Source organism: Oenanthe melanoleuca, chromosome 9, assembly GCF_029582105.1.
Source record: "Oenanthe melanoleuca isolate GR-GAL-2019-014 chromosome 9, OMel1.0, whole genome shotgun sequence".
NCBI classification, from domain to species: Eukaryota; Metazoa; Chordata; class Aves; order Passeriformes; family Muscicapidae; genus Oenanthe; species Oenanthe melanoleuca.
The window spans coordinates 10483457-10505494 of NC_079343.1; the positions used below are offsets into that span (position 1 = coordinate 10483457).

At 39.8% G+C, this 22038-nt stretch overlaps 2 protein-coding genes across 11 annotated transcripts in view; both read right to left on the reverse strand.

Moving 5' to 3' along the window:
• TFDP2 (transcription factor Dp-2) overlaps positions 1-8482 on the reverse strand; it is a 52313-nt gene extending 43831 nt beyond the window's left edge. For 5 of the 6 annotated variants that reach the window (XM_056498855.1, XM_056498854.1, XM_056498853.1 and 2 more), the window contains exon 1: positions 8217-8481. The gene's annotated coding sequence lies outside the window, so the exon portion shown is untranslated. Of the gene's footprint in view, positions 1-8216 lie in introns of all 6 variants that reach the window. The other variant, XM_056498856.1, reaches the window with a different exon arrangement.
• Positions 8483-10110: 1628 nt separating this feature from the next.
• Positions 10111-22038, reverse strand: part of GK5 (glycerol kinase 5) — a 28681-nt gene continuing 16753 nt past the window's right edge. For 3 of the 5 annotated variants that reach the window (XM_056498464.1, XM_056498460.1, XM_056498461.1), the window contains 6 exons: positions 21616-21720; positions 19306-19391; positions 18000-18103; positions 16644-16703; positions 14528-14661; positions 10111-13993 (listed from right to left, as the gene is read on the reverse strand). In XM_056498464.1, coding sequence (XP_056354439.1) covers positions 13857-13993; positions 14528-14661; positions 16644-16703; positions 18000-18103; positions 19306-19391; positions 21616-21720 — 626 coding nt within the window. In that variant the 3' untranslated portion in view covers positions 10111-13856. The remainder of the gene's footprint in view (positions 13994-14527; positions 14662-16643; positions 16704-17999; positions 18104-19305; positions 19392-21615; positions 21721-22038) is intronic. The other 2 variants (XM_056498462.1, XM_056498463.1) reach the window with 1 other exon arrangement.

Here is a 22038-nt window from a genome sequence, read left to right on the forward strand (position 1 = left end):
CTGACCCTTACAGACAAACTCTCCAAATCCAACATCTGGAGCTCTGGTCAAAATTCATGTTGTAGTCTGACCTCCCTCTCTTTCTTTAAGAGGCTTTACAAGTAATTTACTCAAATAAAGTGTAGTTAAGAACATAATTGCTGAGCAGTTTTAACTCATTTACAGATAAGCAAACTAGGTACATCTTTGACAAGTTATTTGCTGTCAAGCTTAATGATGCAGAAGGTATTGTCCATAAACTATTCCAGTCCTTTGCCACAGTGCTCTTCAGCCAGTATGAACAGTTGGTATTCTTCCAGCTTTATGAACACATTTTGTCAAGCCTGAGAAGCCAGACTTTGTGACCCCACCATCTGCCATGACCTCTTGTCAGGTTCAGACAAAAGAATCGACACAGATGGCCTCAAAATGGAGATTTTCTTCATCCCCAGTTGCTGCATGTGTTTATACCACATAGACAGAAAAACATAAAACTCAACCTTTTTTCTTCTTTAGCTGCTTTCTACTGAAATGAAGCTGCATAAAGACAGGTTCAGAGCCCAGAGCACATAAGACACAAAGATGAATTTTTTTGAACTATCTTTGTCCCTTCCTAAGCCAAGCCTTGGTTTATAATGCACTCCCATAAATTTGCCTTTTGGTCATATATTGTACAGTACAAGGAACCAACCAAACTGTCTGACTTTGCAAACTCTGAGTTGTAGCTTATTCTAGAATATTTTTTTAACCACTTATGTCACTAACATTAAAAAGCTAGTGTGAGCATTAAATTTACAAAAGCCCAGGTAACCAAGATCTAGTTACAGCAAAACAGTACAGGAATTTTAACTGTACCTATTCTCACTACAAGTTAAAAGCCAGCTCTATTCTGAAGCTTTGGTGATTCTGAAGCTGAATTCCAGTGCAACAAACAGTGCAAAACAGAAATCAATTATGTGCAGAATAACACTGCATTCTTTCTTATGTTTATTTTCTATTGTCCAAAGTTTTATTTTAAAATTACCCCATAAGACAACATAAGTCTGTTCTCTGCTTTACCAAACTTACCTTGGTTTCTCTTCTAAGACTTTATCAGTACTCCAAGGTACTTCAAGTCACACCATCACCTAGACCAGCTGCATGCAAAGATCCTCCTCAGTGCCAGAGGCCAGTCCCCAACAGAAAATGGTATTTATGTAATACTATGTCAGTACTAAACATCTACAAATGAAGACAACCATTGGACAATCATCTAAATTGTTATGATGAAAAGTCTTTACAAAACACATGAAACATAAAAGAGATATTTTCGTATACCAGAATGATTTTTATCACCACTAAGGAGCCCTTTTTTCCTTTACTTGAAAAACAGTATTGCAAAGATAAAATTATTCCAGGTAACTGGGTCAGCTAAGAGGAAAGTGATGAGTTTCAAGAAAGAAACCTGCATAACACCACCCTTTCCACAAGGATTTAGTTTATATGCTTCATATCCCTCTCTATAGTGCTAACTTTCAACTATTACAAGACCGATTTCAGAAGACATCAGTAACAAAAAGACTCCTTATTAATCAGTACAGGCTCAGTTTTAAACAACTAATTTCTGCACAGCACCTACACAGCTTAGACCACCTGTTACTCATATGCTGCTTCAGTGTGCCTCAGTTTTCAGATCAGTAAAATTTCAGGATTATTAAGTACTTATCAGAAATCCACCTGCTCCCAGGAAGTGTTTCTCCAGCTTGTTGCTAAAAAAACATTTCAATATCTAACTCCTTTTAAAAAAAAAACTGAGATAAAAAACAAAAAAGACAGGAATGCCATATAACATCCAGTTTGTCATTCAATGAAGCTCTTCAAAAAAGCCAACCAAGGTATTTATTCAAGAAGTCACATACACAGGATGGAAAATAAGTCACCACCTTCAGCAGTCACACAGGAGTTTTTATATTGTAAATAAGGTTAGAAAGTAGCTCTAAGGAAGCATTTGAAAGGAACTCCCACCATGATGTGTATGATAAAGGTCTGGCAGGTGTCACAACTTATTTTTCCAGCTTTTACTGTGAGCAACTGTGTGCCTTCAAAAAAGTCCCAGTAGATAACAGATGAAGTGATTAGAGAGACTGAGCAAAGGAAATTTAAGTGACTTGACCACTGAATATTACAAGTTTTTAACAAAATAAAATAATTTGAGAAGAGTATTCAGTGCAGAAGTGTCATTGTTTAATCACTTTACTTGACTTAAAAGCCTGCATCCTAAAAATCCAAAGTACAGAAGTTCTCCCAACTATATGACACAAAAAGGAAATGAGGATTACTGCTTTATACCAAGATGCAAACGAAAGATAAAACTACCTGAACCTAATTTGAAAGTAAAGACTTCATCATGTAGTTAAGATGGAGCAAAATGCCAATAGATCATCAGAAAAAATTAACTGACACGTCCTGGCAACAGCAGTAATTATGACTCAAGTTTCCAGCACAAAGCACCTGGAAAAACAGATGAGGCATTTGTGTAAGTTCAATGAGTATGAACTGTAGCACTTCAGCTCCATGAGGGAGAACCACCAACCTGTGTGGTTTGGTAAAAGCAAATGTCCCCTCAAGGACTTTGTATAGCAAATACTGAGGCAAAAAATGAATCGGATCCCATTGAGTACTCTCGGACTCGATCCCAAATGGTACTCCCACTATTTGCTGTATTTACTCACTGTTGTACCCTATTATATTACTACCAATGTAAATATTATATAACTGTGCACGCATACATGACTAGAAAAAGCATTGTTTGATGGAGGCTACTGAATATTCAGAATCCCAGGAATGAAGACAGGTCTGAGTGAGAAGAACATGTAACACGGGAAGAAAATCCAAAGCTGGATTCAAACTCTCTCCTAGCTGAAAGTGCTCAAAGTCTCCATTCATTTAACTGCACTGCTGACCCTCAAGTTCTGCTGCGTGTCCAGTCCTGACAGTGCTGAGCCCCCAGTTCCAGCAACCTGGAACTGGAGTCTGCTTCCATCAAGGGACTTGGTTTTTCAGGCATATTCTTGGACACACTCTATGCCAGTACCAGCAGTAAACTACATGTCTAAGAACAGGGGCAGCACTCACTCATGCCTTCTTTCAACAACAATGAGGTTCCTCCAGATAAGGAGAACTTTACATTAAACATGTGGAATAATTCCTGAGCACTCAAACCTTTGAAGGCTCTTATAATTCCCCAAATCAGCTTCTGCTGTCATTCAAGATAGAGTACACAGGGCCTGACACCAGAACAGTGGGTAACATTCATGCAACATTTAAAGCATCATCTAAAATGTCTTTTTAAGACAACTTTAAGACAACTTTTATCACTACCAAGATAAATCTGGAATTAACAGAAATTTAGCTGCAGCTTTTTTAAGCAGGGAATTTATTCTATAAGCTCACTCTTGCTGTGTTTCTAGCCCATAACTGACTACTATACAGGCACAACATTTGGGAGTCTGCTGCTTCAGTGGTAAGAGGCAGGTACAACTTCCTTTCAGAGTAAACAGCACACTGTATTTTCACAAACTTTCACAAATTTTTGCCTTAAGAAATTTCATTTTCACAATGAATTAACATTTGAAAAAAATTTAGTGATCTATGTGGTAACTGTAAAATACCTTGGTAAGATGGTCTTTGTGCATTGTTAAGAATACACTGGCTCCTTTTTCAATCAAGCTCAGCTGAAAACACCATCTTTTTGACTACTGAGACTTCACTCCAGCTTCTTACTAACACCAGCTCATATACTGTATGATACATCAGAGAATGCCCTAGATATTAATCTGCTTTTTTAAGTTTTAATTTTGAAATTTTAAGATTTCCAGAATTATCAGTGTAATGACAAATATATGGAAAAGTTTAACCACACTGTTGAGATATACTTTTGGCTACGCTTCACAGCTGGAAGGATCTTAACATCCAATGAACTGAAGATAATTTTACATTTGCATTTAATTAAAGATCACCAAGTTATATGGCAACAATAAACTTGACGATGAAGCCTTGGTAGCTATTTCTTCCACTTTCTATATAGTTTGCTAGACGCTTTGCTCTGGTTTAAAGCCATTCTTTAACTTTACTGTTGCATGGATTGAAGATTATGACAGTATTCACCAAAGGGAAAAAGCTACAAAAATTTTCATACTTCTCTAATTATAATTTGGTACAAAGACAAAAAAGGGATTTTTCTGGTAATGCACAAGCTCATAAATACTTATTACAGCACACTGTCTTCCACTTTTACCCTTTTCTTCCACTTTCCACTCCTTCCCAACGCTCCCCACCCTCAACAGCTCCCATTCCTACCTTATCCCCTCAGTGAGCCAGTTCAGTCCTAATATTGTCAGAATTCCAACATGGGACTGAAAGTTTTCCATATGCTGCGACCCCTGTCAGCTTCAGCGGTCACCCCAGCCTGTGCCCAGGACTAACCCTCAGACCAACCAGTTCAGTCTGGTTTTCAGAACCACACCATGATTCCATTTCTGAATTCCATTGCATTCATGATCCCTCAAAATTTACTTGGATTGAAATATGACAAAGGTTGGATATTGTTTTTTTCAGATGAAGACTACTGTGCTTTTGAAGAGTTCATTGGGGTGTGTACATGCTTCAAAAATCCATTAGGAAGGGGGATATTTTTGTCTCCAGATCACAGTTTTCTCAATTTCTTATACATCAAAGAAGTAGGATGAATAATTTGCTTTTGACAGAGAGCAGAAGTCTGCTGTTAGACCAAATCAATACACAGCTTGAAACTGTATCAGTTGTATGTATGAAATTATTGATCTAAAAAATGTTTGAATGTATTTGCAATTGTAAGTTGAATTTTAAATAAACTGAAGTTGACAATAACCTGGCTGCACCTTTAAGAGAACAGAAATATAATTCTCACATTTCTCAAGTCTCAAGGTCAAGTTTTAACAAAAGGAAGTTACCTAACTCCTTCCTTCCAAGACATGGAGAGCCCATGCACACACAGGTTTCTTATTTCATTCTGAGAACATAAGCTCACTTTCACTTGCAGTTTCTAATCTCATCCATAATTACTGGTCATGCTACCACCATGTATTCTTGGATGACCATTACAGCTCACAAGTGACTTTTAGCATTGGCATTCACAAGCCTTAATGAGGAATTATTGATATATACTGATATATTGGCTTTAATTCCCACAAATAGCATTATAATAGCTACTACCAAGTTGGGGAATTCCTCTATACAATGAGAAGTTCACAGCCTTAAAGACAGTGGGTATCTACTGCAATCTACTAATTTCTTTCTGACCTAATTTTTCTTTTTTTCCCATCTGAAATTTGCAGTAAGAAAACAGTAAATGAAAATGGTGTCTTATTCACACAGAACACATTTGCTTACACCACCCATGGGTGATGGATTATGAATTCCTATCAAATTAACCTTCCCATACACGCAGCCAGATGTTATAGTCACCCAACAAGGTCACTGAGGGACTCTGTTGAACAAAAGTACTAACGAGGTTGTAAGCCACAACTGAATCACTTGCTATTCCCACCCAAACCAACACAAACCTGGCAGCAACAGGAACCTGATGGAACAGGAGAAACCTGCCTTGCCAAACAGAGGAGCATACTCTAAGCTCCACAGGAAAAAATTAATTAAGCTGCAAGACCAGAATTACATTCACAAATGGATTTTGGTCTAGAGACGTTAACAAAAATTCTGTATTTTGGACACAGGCACTCCATTCACCATTAGCAAAGACCTGAGGAACAGAAGTACAGTCTCTGCTTTCTCTGACCACTCTTTGTGTAAAACCTGGTGGTCAAGGCACAACCCACTGGCTGAAATAACACAAAACCAGCCAAAACATCATATTTATAAAGTGGATTATTTCTGTGTGAAGGTTATGTTAACTAATAGCAGGTTTAGAAGTTTTGTGAAAAATCTGGCTGTTCATGTGGGACTGTAAACCAGGAAGATCCCAGTGCCATGACAATTCTGCATAACGCCTTCAAACATACCTCTAAAGAAACCCCTTCCAGAATTTGTGCTTAAATGATTAGGAAGCTACCAAAAATCAAGCTGTCTTTTCTTTTAAACATTATCAAGTCAGAAAGAATGAAACTGTGCCAACACCTGAATTGCTGCAGCTCACCACCAAGCACACTAACAAAATTTTGGTCCCTGTTTCTTCACTAAACCTGTAACAATTTTAGCCAAAGCTACTGAAGGATTTTCACTGGGAAGGTGCTCACAACTGTTCAGAAGTGTGTCCAGATGCACCAGAGGTCTCTACAGCGCTGTCCAACATAGACAAGAGTAGACAGAGATACGGAATTCTCTTGTACTACTGACATCCCCTGCAAAACAGCACTGCTGCTGCCCAGCTGGATTGCTTGGCCTTGCCTTTCACACTGGAGAGCTGCTGCCAAGATGCTGTTTTGAAAACTGTACCTTCCTACTTTGTAAAGTGAGGCCACCAGTCAGAACCCTCTGCAACAATTAAGAGCATTCCTCTCACTGGTGTGTTTTCTGTAAAATTATTTACATTAAGATAGTATAAGTCAAAAGGTTTCTTTCTGCTATGTTACAGTAGTGATTTTTGTTCAAAAAGGTTAAAAGAAAGCCAAATAATTTGACAGTAATATGAGATCACTCTTAAATTCACCCATGAGACCATCTTATTAATATTTAAAAATTTTCCTTTTCCCTCCAGGATAGAACTAAATCATCTGACCTGTTACTCTGCCCTTTTCTAGAGGCACTAGATTTGCTTCACAGTAAGAAACTTTTCAAAGAACACGACCTTTTTTTCCTCTTTACCACCTCTCCCACCAATTCTTTTCTTTTCTATAATGCAAACTTCTCCTTAGTCCTCCATGTTTTTCTCAAAGTGCTATATTTAACACCCTACATGTTACTTTGAACAGAAGTTCCTGAAATTCAATACTTCACTGCGTAAAAAACACCAGTGAGTACACACAGCATTGGCATAAATATGGGCTGTGAAATACAGTTCTGCATTTGCCCTCTAACACTGGTCCTCTCAGTCTTTGCCCCACTTACACAGCTCCCTTTTTGTGTATGACAGGATATAATATAATCAAAAGAATGGAAGTTAATTTGGGAAGGGTAAAGAAATAGAGAAAACTTATTAATTTATTTTTTAACAGAATCCATTTTTACCAGCATAACATTATTTTTGAATCAAAGATTGTATCAAGTTGGAATTTATTACAGCACCACACAACCTCCATAATTTTATTATCTTCTGTCAATATAATTAAGCTACATCGGTGATAGCAATTAAAAAAAAAGTCACTGAGCTATATTAATGAAGAGTCAAAAAAATAACTGAACTGCTTTCAGAATTATGAAAGCTGACCATAAAAAAATTTATAAAAAAATTTTACCCAGCATATTGTATCAATGAAACTATTCATTTTCTCTGTCAAATCAAGAATTTACAGAGAAAATTAAACCCCTAGTCCCTTCTCCAGAGACCAGCATAAGCTGTGATACAAAGCTCGGCACCCCCCCTTCACTCAATGAGGGAGCACGCTCTCATTTGCGGTTTTCTTCCACATTTCAAGGAAGTTTGCTTATTCCGTATTTTCCTCCTATTGTTTGTATTCTCAGCTTCAACAGACGTGTTTACACTGGCTTCACCTCTGCCGCTGAGCCCTTTAGAGCTGGAAGCCCGGGCAGGCCTGTAACTCCCAGGAAGAGGCAGGCAGGGAAGTTTTGTTGTTGTTGTACCGGACTGACCCTCTCCCGATAAGACCCGCGGGTGAGAACCGCCCCTACACGAAGTTCAAGCAGCAGGGAGCAGGGCCGGGAGCCCGGCCGGTGCCTCCCGCTCCGGGGCCGGGCCGGGCCGGGCCGCCGCTCCTCCTTAGCCCGCACAGCCCCGGCGCGGCCCAGCCCCGCCGCGCCGCGCTCCCCACAATGGAGGAGGCGCCCCGGCTGTCACCGCCGCCCGGGCCCGCCCGCAGGTGTCGGGCACCGGCTCCCGCCCTCCCGGGGCGCCCGGCCGGAGTGAGGCACCGGCGGGGACGAGGCGGGGCGAGAGCGCGCTGCCCCGGCGGCACCGGGGAGGGGGCGGCAGGGCCGGCGGGACCGCGCCGCCCGGGGCACGGGGGGCCGGCGGCCGCCGATCGCTTAAGAAAAGCGCTGCCCTTCCCCCCACAGCCCCTCACACCCGCCCCCCGCTCCCCGCTCACCCGCAGGCCCGGCCAGGGACGAAAGGTAAGGCGGGCGGCGGCGCGGGCTGGGCCCAGACAGCAGCGCTGAGGCGACGAGACGGCGACGGTCCCTTGGCAGCCGCGGCGGCAAGGAGCGATCCAGCCGCGTCGCGCCGACGACGCCTCTCGGCGGGGCCGACGCCGCGCACCCGCCGCTGGCGAGGAGGCCCCGGAGCCGGGACCCCCCGGCGGCCCCCGGAACGTGGCGGCAGCAGCGCCCCCGGCCCGGCCCCGCCGCCCCCCCGCGCCCGCCCCGCGCCGAGCGCTGCCCGGTCCTGCTCCCCCGCACAAGCTTGGCGGCGTCTGCCGGCCGGGAGCGCCCATTGGCCGCCGCGCCGCGTGACGTCAGGCGCTCTCCCCGCGCCATTGGCCCGGGCCCGTGTGTGTACACACAGCGCCCGCCAATCCGCGGGGCCGGGCCCGGAGGGGCGGGGCGGAAGGGCGTGGCCGGCCGGGCCCCGCGGCCACCGCCCCGCCCTCGCGGCGCGCGCCAACCGCTGTCAGGGCTCGGGGCCGCGGGTTCGATGCCCGCGCCGGCAGCAGGCGGCCGCACCTGTCCCAGCGGCGCCCAGGTGCTGCGGGCGGTACGGAGTGTATAAATACGCGAATATATAAATATACATAGCCCTGTATTTACACACAGCGCGCGGCGCCGCGCTGGCTGCGGCCGTGCGGCTTACCTGCGAGGCGCGGTGGGGCTGCGTCCCGGGACGCAAAGTTCAGCCCCGCCGCGGGCGCTGCACGAACGCGCGGCCCCGGCGCGGGGGCCGGCGGCAGAAGGAGGCCAGGGCCGCCTCTGCACCGCGCCCGGGCCCAGCTCCGCGCTCCCCCGCCAACAAAGGCTCCCGGGCCAACAAAGCGGCGGCAGCGCCCTCGCAACCTCCGCCCCGGCCTGCGAGCCCCGGGACCCCCGCAGCCGCAACAAACCCAGGCCCGGCTCTGCGCCTTAGAAAAGCCCTAAGAAGGGTTGCATTTCAACATTTCCTTACCGCTTTAAAAAACTGTTTCAACAAAGCAGGCTTATGTATTCTTACAGAGACTATATAAATAGAAAGCACTCCTGGGAGCAAAAAAATAAATTCGGCACTAGTTCCATTCAAAGCAACGATGCAACATTTGTTAAGTCTTTCTCGAGAGCAGCCAGGCACACATCCAAGGCATGAAGTTACCCATTTTGCATATTTCTCTAACAAAATTCAGTTTAATGGCACTGAGCAAGCTGAGCAAAACAAGGTTTATGGGGACACAAACACTATTTATGTGCTTTAGATCTCTGCAGATCATACATATACTAGATCAAACATGATAAACTTTTGTTTTTCTTGCATTACAGACAACATTAAATGCACTAGAAGGATATATTTTTGATCCTGTCCATTAAAAAGGAAGGAACATCAAGAAAACAGGTGTTCAGCCTAAAAAATCAAGTTCCTAAATGTCAGTGTAAGGAAAATGCTAGCAAACAAAACCTTTATTTACTTCAATGGGGCAGTTTACAACTGAAAATCTTGCATGTGCCTAGGAATTTGCAGATTGTGGTTTTAGTTTCTTTTCATCCTTTATAAAACACTTCCATGACACGTAACAAGATCTTTTATCAATATTGGCAGTGTTATGCAAGATACAGTCACAAAAGCAATAGAAATATGCAAACGATTGTGTATTCTCTTGGAGCCGCCTCTAAGAGGTACATCCATGACACGCCCTGAAAAGTGCAGAAGGCATACATTTACCTTAAAAAAGGAAGCAAACTAGAAGTGACCAGGTTGGCTGCTCTACTGCACTATTATTAGTTACCACAGCTAAACAAATACTTGAACCCAGCCTCAATAAATACACTTGGGCTTCATAGATCTCTTTTTGGTTCATTGGTTTATTTACTTTTTTTGCAAGAAACCTTGATGAGCTGAAGTCAGATACTGGAACTGGTTATAAGCATGAAAAATGGCCATTTTAACCCCCAAGGAGAAAAACAGAAAAAGGAAGGTCACTGCTGTAATTTGCATTTGCTTTCAACAGCAAATTGCAGACTATATATACACACTTATATATATATATATTTACACACTTGAGTTTGAAGTTGGTGAAAGAATGACAACTAGTGATGTCCCGACTCACTGCAGGACATTCACACCTCTTTGTTTCCAGAGGGGCTCACACCTTTGTACTCTTTGGCTCAGACCAGTAAGGCAACCCCACTGACTGGCAGGAAATGGTTCTTACCTCTTTCCTCAAGGCTTCTCTTCAACTGATGAGCATCTTGTGCTGTGCCCTGATCCTGGAAATGGTGGGGTTAGTTGAAGGATTTTGCCACTGAGATTATGCCAGTAGAAGGTAGCAGGCTTTCAGCAACTCAGTATTTTGCCTTTTTTACTTTCTCCTGACAGGAAAGCAAGTCTAAATGCTTTTGTTAAAAACAAATGAGAGCAACTGAATTAATTTTACATAAAATGAGCTGTTTGAGTAGAGCAGAAAATACTGACTCAAACAGTACTCAAAAATCTTGGTCAAGTTCATTACAGTAAGATTTTAAACACCGCTAACTTTTAGCTTTTTTTAACACTGTAACAAAATTCATACAGCTGCTCAGTATTTTCAACTATCTGAAGACTTTTCCATCTGCCCTTTCTCTTGATATACAACAATTAATCCAATAGTAGCAAGATTCCTCCAACAGTAGAGTAATTATTATGAGGCATTATTTTTCATGCCACACGGTCCCCATATTTGATAGGGCTGTATGTTATGAATTATATAACAGCCAAACTGATATGATGTTATCTATAATCAACACTGTGTGATCTGTGAAGGCAGAATGCTCAGAGATCATTAACACATCTCAACTGAATTGCCAATCTTCACATACCCATGAGCTGCATTACTCTCCAATCCCAAGTAAAACACTAAATTTCAACTGAATCTCTTAAAAGGACAAAGCTACAAACTAGTTAATGTTTGTAATTTTGTATTGTTACCTTTACTATCAAACTCAGCTGACAGGAAATGTAAAATTGCATATACTTTCCAAACTGCTGAAAAGGACATCGACACAAAAAAAAATACAAGTAAAAAAAGACAGCAGTGACAGCTGTCGTATTTTAAATAAAAGTTAGTAGGAATGAGGTTGTAAAATGGTTTTAATGCCCGTCTGTATAGCAAAAATTGAGATAACACAGCACCTGCAAAAATGTATAGCTTATTTCAAATCCATTATCAATTAACAAGTACCACTTTTAGATATCATCACATTAAAGATTTCCTGGGAAGATAAAATCAATTTTTCATGTAAAAAGATAAGCAAAACAGGCTTTGATCAGCAACCAAATTTCTTCAAAATGTCAGTCTGCTCAGTCTTTAGGCAACTTCATGTCACAAGCTGTGGCAAATGCACTGATCTCCAAAAGTTGCTCTATCCTGGGAGACTTTTAGATGCCCCTCTTTGTTTCAGAGCCTTACTCTGAACCTCTCCACAACAGAACTCACAACTCTGCAGGCCATTTGAAAGGTAGAGCTGGAAAATACACCAAGGCCTTTTCCCATCCTTAATTTATAGTGTAGTTTCTCTCCTGTAGATTTGAGGCTGGTGAAAGGAAAACAACTTAAATTCCTGCTTCAAATTAAAGAGTGACAGTGGTAAAATGGTTATCCAGCGTGTGTCCTCTAGGACACCACCTGGAGCAAGAGGACTATGTCATGTCTTGGGTGTCTTCTCTCTCTAGCTGTGCCATTGTCAGGGTGAAAACCACTACATAAAGGTGCAGTATCAGGCACATCGTGCAGAGTTGCCTTGAGCAGTGTGATTTGAACAAAATGAGGTTCAACTCCCATTACAAGTCTGTCTGGGAGCACTGCAACACTGCCTGCTCAGCCCAGCAAAACCTCCAGACTAGCAAGAGAACCTAAGTCAAGGAGCCTTCAACAAAAGGGCAATAGCTGGATATTATACCCAGGCAGATGTTGATGAAACTAAACTCCCTCAGTGAGAACAAAGTGTAAAATACCAGTGACTGAGGCACTAACTTCTGCTCAGAGTGCCAAACTTAAAGCCTTTCTGCTTGGCTTGGAGAGAGAACCCTCTTGCTAATGAACATTTCTTTAGCAGTGACTTTGTGATGACAGAGGAAAATCCCAAGCTGTATATAGGTGTTAAAGCAAAGCAATTGTTTCACACAGCCTGTCACTTCAGAATCTTACCTTACAGCAGGAGGAGTGGCAGGAATCTCATCAAGGGGCTTTATATTGGAGTCCTGGCACTACAGCCTGGCATGTTACTAGAAATCAGCAGCCACACTTGCTTCTGCACTTCATTTAAGATTCTCATTAAAGAAGGTTAAGGGGAATTGGAAAGATAGCCAGAGAAAAGGAAACTGCCAAAATATAGCACAGGTTGAAGCGCAGAACATAACAGAAGAACAAGAAAAATGGCACGTTAAGCTAAGGCCCAACTCAGGGTACACAACTGAAGGAAACTGAGGAAACGGTCTATGATTTGACCTTCTGTGTAACAGCACTAGAAAATTAATTATAGTTCTTCAGCCCTCTTTCAATGATGTTAAATCTATAAACATTTCTTATCTCCACTATCTGTGGAATACAAATCACCCACAGCTTGAACTTGATGATAATATGAAATTAAAATGTTTAATTATTTTACATTTTGGAAACTGATTTACACATAATCCTGAGAAAGTTACAATAATATTAGAAATAAGCAAATATATAAGAATAATTAACTACACATTTCTTTAATTATATTTTATTTGTTTAAAAAATACAAAAGTAACGTATTGCTTCAAAAATAGACTTTTTACTCCCTTTTAACTAATAATAATAGGATTTAAAAATGGCCTTGAAGATACTAACAGTACAGATTTTTACAAGTTAGATAGCATACCTGGCACTAGTTTTAATGCATCTGTGCTGGCCACTCCAGATAAGACTGCTTTTGGTCTTTACAAAATTTTTAAAAATTGAGCTACAAGCTAGCTACAAAGTATCAGCTACAAAAATCCTGGATTTTTTTAATGGAGCGTTGAAAGCCTTTGCTTTTGTATTTCATTTTGCATTTCATCTTGATCTAGTGCACAAATAATGTGATCACAGTGCCTAGTGTCAGCCAAAAGGTGGTAACAGGCTACTACCAAAACAAGGTCTTTGTACACAATTTAATTCCTCACAACCCAGCCCCAACAATCATTTTGTTTCTTAGCAATGCCTAGGGGAGTAAATGTGCCTTTTACCCTTCCTTGATGATTAACATACCCAAGATTTTAAAGATCCGAAGGGAGGCAGGTTGCTCAGTAGAAAACCCACCGCAGTGAGAGCAGCCCACGTGCAGTACATGGTAGGACTTGAGCAGCTGGGCCACCCAAAGGAGGTCACTGAAGGGACACAAATGCTGCAGCTGGACCACAGCTGCCACAGGGATGATGGGAAAGTTCATTACAGTATGGTAATTATGGAAATAATCCAGCAGCAGGACGGGAACTGAAATACCACACAACTCATAATACACCATCACAAATTTCAGTTATGGGTTTTTACTGTTCTGTTAATGTCAAGATGTTATAAAATATGAATTAAACCACCTTAATTCTTCTAAAATTAAAATGTCAATTTCTACCAGTGTGGTGAGTGTTTCATTGCTTGCAGCCATGCATCCATAGCAGATCTGTATTCCTCTGAATCCTTTTGGGGCTCAAACACTGCTTCTACTTGCCTTAGCTTCTTTAGTTGTTTTTTGTCAGTCCAAAATCCTGTAAACAGAAAAGTAATTCTGCAGCTCAAATGCAAGTATGTTATTTTTGAATTGTTTTAATCTATTTCCAAGAGACCCAAGACAGAAACAGAGTAAGAAATAACGAAGCTTTTCTTTACCAACAACTTTCTCAGAGGGAAGCATATTTTTAATATTGTGAAAATCCTTTCCAATAGGATCCACTTGTTTGGAATCCTGACAACAGCGCATCTGCTTAACTGGGACAGTTTCCAGGGAACAGCTCTGGCACACTGAAGTTCCCTTAGGTTTCATCCACAAAGTGCTTTTGGTTCCAGGTCCTTCTCAACGAAGAAGGGTGACTGAAACCAAGACCTAGCTGCTGTTCTACTGCCTTAAAAATTTGTATAAATGGCAAGAAACAACTGGTGTTATAGATTGCTATTAATTTATGTTATTAACTCATTCTTGTCTGTCAAGGGTCTCAGCTTTCTTGTACTTTTAATTGCTCTTTTCTATTGTATTTACAACATGTATTATAAAGGGAAAAAAAGCCTTTTTAATGTCTACATACCTGAAGCAAGGCCTGCTAGAAAAGCTGCACCAAGACTAGACATGTCCACATTTGCAGGTTTTTCTATTTTCTTATTAATTAAATCTGATGTCATCTGCATGATAAAACTATTATTACTGACACCTCCATCAGCTCTATGGGGAGAAGGGAAGAAGTAGTTAAAAAAAGTGTGTTAAGTGCTTATTGCCAGCATTTTAAAAAACAACGTTTGGTATTTCACACTTATGCATAAATCTTCCTGTCACTCATGCACAAATGCATTTTCACTTTATGGGTAAATTTAGAGGACAGAACAAGATGCCAAAAAAAAAAAAAGAAGGAAAAAAAGTTTATAAACTCTGAGAGGAATGGTAGACAGGGACACAGGACACTGTCAAAAGTTCTGAAAGTTCTGTCTTTTAAAACTATACATCATCTTGGCTGAAATGTTAGGATTTATAACAGTACCTTTACAAAGTTACCACCACAATATGACAACAGTCAAAACCATTACACCAAACAAACCTTTTAATGTGTTCTCAGATCTGGAAAAGTACCTTTTCCCTTACTACCAAATCTTTCTATTAGTTAGCTAAAATTCCTTCACAGTTGCTTCTTTTTAAGAGAAGGTTCAGAATGAGGCTTCCATCTGTCTATTTTCTTTATTTGAGACAAATTTAATGAAAAAAACTATAACTTATCAGTGCTGATTTTTAATAATCTGAGATTTCAAAGTAATTACTCTTGCAAACAAACTGTAACAAAAAGCAATCTTTGAAATGTCCTAGATAGGTTCATTATGCTCGTGTACTCCAATACCAGCCATGTGTGGAGCTGTTGCTCTACAAAATGCGGTGCAGAGAAGACATCTAGTGTTTATTGCTACAGAAAGTGTTGGGTAATAAAACTCACTAATTATAGGACATGTGGACTAAAGCTGAGGGTTCTTTCTCTGTGCTTTCCTTGACAGTGTTAAAACAAGCAAAGAGAAGTAGAGCAGGAAGGAAATAATACAGGACAACAGCTAAAAAAGGAATGAATGAACTTATGGGATAAAACCAACAAAAAATCAAAGGTAACTGAAATGCAAAATACATGTGGATGTAAGGATGGTAGTTTGAAACCTGACTGACAACCCTACTGAGTGTGTCTCATGTTTTAACATTGCACTTTTAATGTGACTTTTCAAATACTGGATGCAATTTTCTATGTTAAAAAGCTTTCTAAGTAATCAAAGTTCCGCTACTCTTCATCTTTTCATTAAACCCCTAATCCTGCCTGTTTCTTCACCTTTGCCTGCTGCTCTCTCCCAATATGTGATGGAAAGGAGAAACTTCTACCTCCTCCCACTTCTGTACTCTTGCTTTTTTCCCATGGAGAGTCTGATTTCTGTCTACATGCCTGCCAGTCTATTCTTCCTTTGCAGAGGCACAGGAGGGATGGAACACTGGCCTTTGCTCCTGACTGCAGTGCCATGCTGACCCCTGGCTGCCTGAGGGAGCAATTCTATTGCAGAGCTTTCTGAGCCTCAGAGGGATGGAGCTTCTGACAGCTGGTGTGCTCAAGGAAGGTCCCTACCAAAATGTGACATGGTCTTCCAGCAATGTTTCATTCAGCTAAATGTTGTGCAAGCATATTCAAGGGATTACAGTTACCTCATTAAATTTGATGTGGTTCTTCAAAGATTAAAGCAAAACCAGTGTCTTAACAATTGAATTGTCAAACTTATCTCTCTCTTTCCCTCACAACTAGAACCAGTTTTAACCAATGTCTTAAAAAAATTGTCTGTGAAAAGCCTAGCACAGAAAATGTCAGTATGAAAGAATGATGACAAAGGATAGAATGACCTTTGTGGTAGACACTGCTGTATACACTCTAGTGCTACCTGAAAACATGGATATGCCTTCTTTTTAATTTTTGTTTAACAATTCAAGCAGTTCATTACTCCCCTATTAACAACCATCAATGCCAATAGCTGTGGGTAGAGTCTACTGCTGTGTAAGTTACATTAACATTTGACTTGGAGATCATGTACTTCTAAACAGAAGAATTTTTACAGTAAGTTAAAATGCATAATAAAGCTCAAACCTTTAAAATCAAACTCTTATATAAAATTTAAAAGTTACAGGGAACTTACCGAATAGTTTGAAGAGGAATGTGCACCTTCCTCACAATGATATCATAAAGCAGTTTGTTTCTTTAAAAAAATATTTAGTTGAATTAAGCATTATATATTCCATAAAGTGTTTTCAGTATCTACATAGTCAGAAAATAAATGCAAGGCAAGAAAAGCCTCAGTTTTCTTAGAACTGCTGCAATAGCTGAGAAGTTTCTAGAATGCATAAATGAAAAACCCAGACCCACTGAAACTGGTGTTTGGTCTTTGTCACTGTTACAAAGGCACAAGTATGGCTTAACCATGGCCCATTCTATAGCAAGTGACTGTAGAAGGTTCATTTTTCCCACTATCCTACTCATACGTTTCTAGAGATGCAATTGTTGGTGCAGCAAGCGGCTTAGAGTGAGGAAAGTAGGCTAACAGTGCTATCTGGAGTTTATCCAGCTATTCTGTAAGGGGAATATTTGAAGCTTTCAAGTTTAACTTCGTCCTGAAACCATTTCATTTAATGGGAGAAAATCTAAACACAAAGGATCTCTACTTTTTTCTAGTTATTTGTATGCAGTATTTGAATGAGATGAATTCTTAACATCCTTTAACATCCTCTTGGAGACACCCATATGTCAGTTCAGAAATTACTGCATCTCATGTTCAGGCTTACAGTGCAGGAGGAAAATGCATTAGGAACCAGTTGCAGCAATTCAGAATGCTGCTCTCCTCCAGACATCTTTTCTGAGCTCTGTGAGGAGATTTTTATGCCCAAAGCAAAGTTGTTGATACATGGAAGGAATCACATCAGTGCTCCCTAACTGGCCACAGTGCAGTATAAGCCAGGCTCAACCCATACTCAGCTCTAGTTTGAGGCATGTTGGGGGTTGGCAAAGCAGTGAGATACTGATGTATCAGCAGTGACATCGTGAGCCTTCACAGATCTGGAAGCTGCTGTTCATTCACATCTTTTAAGACGTTTAAGACGCCTATTACTTTGTTTTATAAAACACCAAAATTTCAAACTTTAAACAAAAGCTAATATAAAGCTTCCACTTTAAACAGAACTGGAGGGAACTACAGCTTCTGACAAAACACTGTCAGGAGAGGAATGACAAAATTTAAACAGAAAACACTTTTAAAATATTCTGAAAACAACATTATTTAAGAATCTCTATATGGTTACTTAATTTAAAAAGTCTGAACTAACAAATATACACAAATTTATTGTAAAGTGTTGAAAGAAAGGAAGCAGCTAAAACTCCTATCCAGTGTAATAGTAGTGTATTGTACAAACTGCAGAAGTCCATGTATCCATTTAACACTGCTGATCTAAATAAAAGCAAACATAAGAAAATATAACCCAGGTAATTTAGCAAGCAGTACCTGAAAGCTACAGATTCCAATATAGCTCGAACAAGATGGCTTCTGTTAGTGGAAGGTTTCAGCCCTGTGAAAGAGGCACATAAATATGGGTCATCCCCAGAAACCTGCAGAAAAGATGTCACCATGAGTTCAGTGAATTGTATTTGTAGGCTTTTGTGAAAGAAGTTAGAGTAAGAAAAAAATAACTTACGACAACTACAGGCAGCATAGTGAAAGAAGAAAATTGAAAACAATATGTAAGAGGTATATAGTATTATTTTAGCTTACTCAGCAAACAGTTTAAATGGCTTCTTTCAATAGCAAAACATTTAAGTGACTTCTTCCAAATCAGACAAACTAAAAAAGACTAATCCACATAATTTCCCTTTAAAATGAATTTAAAGTGTGCACTAAGTGTCTAGGACAGGTTGCACTCATATTACTCATATTGCTGTTCTCTAACAAGATTTCACACACGCCCCCTCCTGAACTCCTGAAAAAAAGACAAATTAACTTTCAAAAGTAATACTGAAAAGGACAACAACACTTTCTATTGATGTATACTACAGCCTGTTATCAGTGACACTGAAGGAAGCTGAGCTATCTGGAGAAGAAATTAAATTCTTCTTTGCTTTGTTCCATTAGCATACAGAACTTAAACAAAGGTAAGGTAAAGATGTTAAGTTTCTTCATAAAAAACACTAGGACACTGGGAATGATCAAACTGAGTATGGTTAACTCAAACTTTTAGCAACACACCAAGAGATGAGCTCGTATCACTGAAGCCAAACAATTACTAAGAGAAAAGTCTATTATACTTAGTTTGATCATTCCCAGAAGTGCTTAAGTATTATCTTTGCTTTTCATAACTCCAGGACTTGCAATCTTGCTAATATTTAGATACTTTTAAATATTCTGATGAATTACAACCTACACCTTGAAAAATGGCAAAATAAAATGAATTATTTTAGAACAGTGATTAGAAGTATTGTCTCAGTGAAAGCTCTGCACTTCATAGCAGAAAAGCTTGTGACATTGGTTTGTGTCTCTGCAGGCATTGCCTGTGTTACAGGGGGCAGATAATTTAATTTATCTGTATATCACTAACTTTCCTATTCGGCAGGGTTTTCATCAAGTGGTGGAATGGCATTTAACCATTCTGATATGACAATGGCCGTCCTGTAACATGATGAGCAACAGACAATAAGAACCTCAACAGTACAGAATAAATACGTGATAAGATGCAAATTATTACCTTTAAAAAGTAAAAATTAATTTTTAATTTGGTTAATAAAATATACTGATTGTATTATTAATAATAATTTACCTGTAAACCTGGAATGAAACAAACACCTTGAGAATCAGAAATACTCTGTGCCATTTCTGCAGTTTTGTTTACATCAGTGAAAAGTTCTGTAAAGATACATAGGTTGTATGTTATTATTTCCTTCAATTTCTTCACTTTGTCTCACTAAGAGAAAAAAATATAGAGTCAGACTACTCCTTTTGTAATATTTTCAAACTATGTGTTTCTAAGGGAAACAACCTCTTCTCCTCTATTTCATGTCCAGTCACATCAATAATCCCAAACTATTCAGATGCAGGCTAAACTCAAAAGGATCCTCTCCTATTTGCTGTGCTGCAGCCTTTTAATCTTCAAGACATAATGGGAATTAAGAATGATAACAGCACCCTAAGAGTGCTAAAACCTCAGATTCACAGAACATAGTTTTCCCCCCATGTTGCTACTGTCAGCCCAACCACCTAATAAACTACAGAGAAAGTCCTTAATATCCGTATTTTATCAGCACCTTAGTATCTTTACAAGTGACACATAAGGTAACAGACCACCTCTCACCACAATAATGTCTCTTGGATAGACACTGCTTTCATTCTCTGTCCAGCCAGATGACTCCTTTCATCACTCTACAGACATTCCTCTTTAGCTTGTTCTTCACCCACGTGAGTGTGTGAAGAGTGCTAACATCCCTCTTCCACAGTTGTAACTAATGATGTCCTTATGTGGCCACATAATGATTTTACAAAAAACTAGAGGTCTCCTGTACATGAGAGGTATTGCTTTTTCTCATCTAAAAAAGTGAATTTTCCTATTAAAGGCAAATTAGTTAAATCTAGCTCAACTTACCTCTGAAAAGCCCATCTCAGTAACTTATCAGGAGTTTCAGTCTTTGTAACCTTCATGAATTTGTGGGGAAACTATGGATTCTACTGTGCTCAGACTTGTAAACCTAAATCACATTTTTTCCTCCTTGTTGTCTTTCCTATTACTGAACTGTACATATAGCACCTCTATGCCAGGACCAAAAAAAAACAAAAATTAAGTAAGACTGACCTTTTGCTGAAATTCCACGTACTACTACTTCATCAAAATTCTTAGAAGTTATATGATTTCACTAAAAGAAGTCCATCAAACTAAGTCTGCCTTGCTGCAGAAATTACTATTTCCAAACCTTTATCACTATTGTGTCTCAGTTTCATCCATGCTGAGCTTCTCCACCCTAATTGAGGCCATTAGCTTACCTTGTGTTTTGGCCCAATTCCTTCTGTAGAGCTAAAGTTTTTCCATTCTCTAAAACAGAGAAAAGCTTCTGAATTCTAATTCTCTGCAACAGTATTTTCAGAAAATAAAGGCCTTACTTGTTACAGAGTTTAAAGCAGCTTGCCTTTTATTTATCTTATCTCTAGAACATCCTCCCCTTTTTTTTTTTCTATTGTAGCAACTGTAGGTCATGATCATTTTACTACTGCCTAGCTAAAAATTCTTTTATTTGCATATACCAGTGATATCCATTTTAAGTACAGGTAAGTTCCATATGGATAATTACCCATTTAATTATGGAATCTGAAGTAGCAAGCTTATATATGTAGTACTGACACTTGAGTCTGCAGCACTGAACTGTACTGAACTGAGTCATTTCCTCCAAAGCCTAGTGGCTATCACTCTCTAGGCTTAGTTGAATGCTAGATGAAGATGTGAAGACCAATCTGAGTCATACTCAACCCTTAGGGGCACATACCAGAGCACATACATATACACATGCACCTAAAGCTGACAGCTTCAAGAAATGTGGAATTTTGTGGCGAGTTACACTTGAGGAAAATCCTTCCCAGGCAGTCCAAAGTTTGAGACAATAATCACTTTTTTCTCATCCTAATTTCTAAGTAAGCCAACGTTCAAGTTCTAATCCATCACTAAACTGAAATGCAAAACCTTTCATTACAAAATATTAACATCAGCCAAAAGGCACATTACTTCCACGTGAAGCAACATAATGTTACCTGCAAAGGTCTTCATGTAATTTTCATATAAATAAAACCTGTTATTACTTATGAGATGTACAGCTCAAGACCTCTTGAAAGTAAGCGAGGAGTAAAGTGTTTCAGGAAAGTAAAAGCCTAGATAGGCAGGACAGTCTGATGCAGAGACTGAAGAGGACATGATCGTGCAAACCAAATTCCCCGCAGCAAACACCCCCAGGAGAGTACCTACTTAAAAGACTGTGCACTTCTGTTGTCCAAACATATTAAAATCAAATCCTGTAACATAACTATGAACCCATAAAACAGCTTCTTAAGCAGGTACATATTTCATCCTCTATAAAATTAAAGAACTCACCTATATCCAGAGCCCATTTTATGGCAGTGCCGATGTCTGATATAGAACCTTCAGTCAAGTAGACAACTTCTTCCCCAATCTTCCAACCAATCAGGGGATAAAGACCTTAATTAATTTCCATGAAATGAAACACTCAGTTAAATTAAATGTTTCCAGAAAAACATACACAAACATTCCTCACAATAAACCCACCTAAAAATATAAATTCCTTTGTAGAATTCAAGCTAAAGAAGTCACTGATAGAGGTTAAATGTGTTGTTCAAAACTTTAATGATGGAATTACAAGAGATCTGATCAACAAGCTGTTAGAGCAAAGCTAACCTAAAAAATTGCTATTAAATTACAAAAAACCCCACTTTTACACTGAAGATCTATCTGTGCCTACTTTTATTTTTGTATATAAGAGATTGTGCATACCTAAAA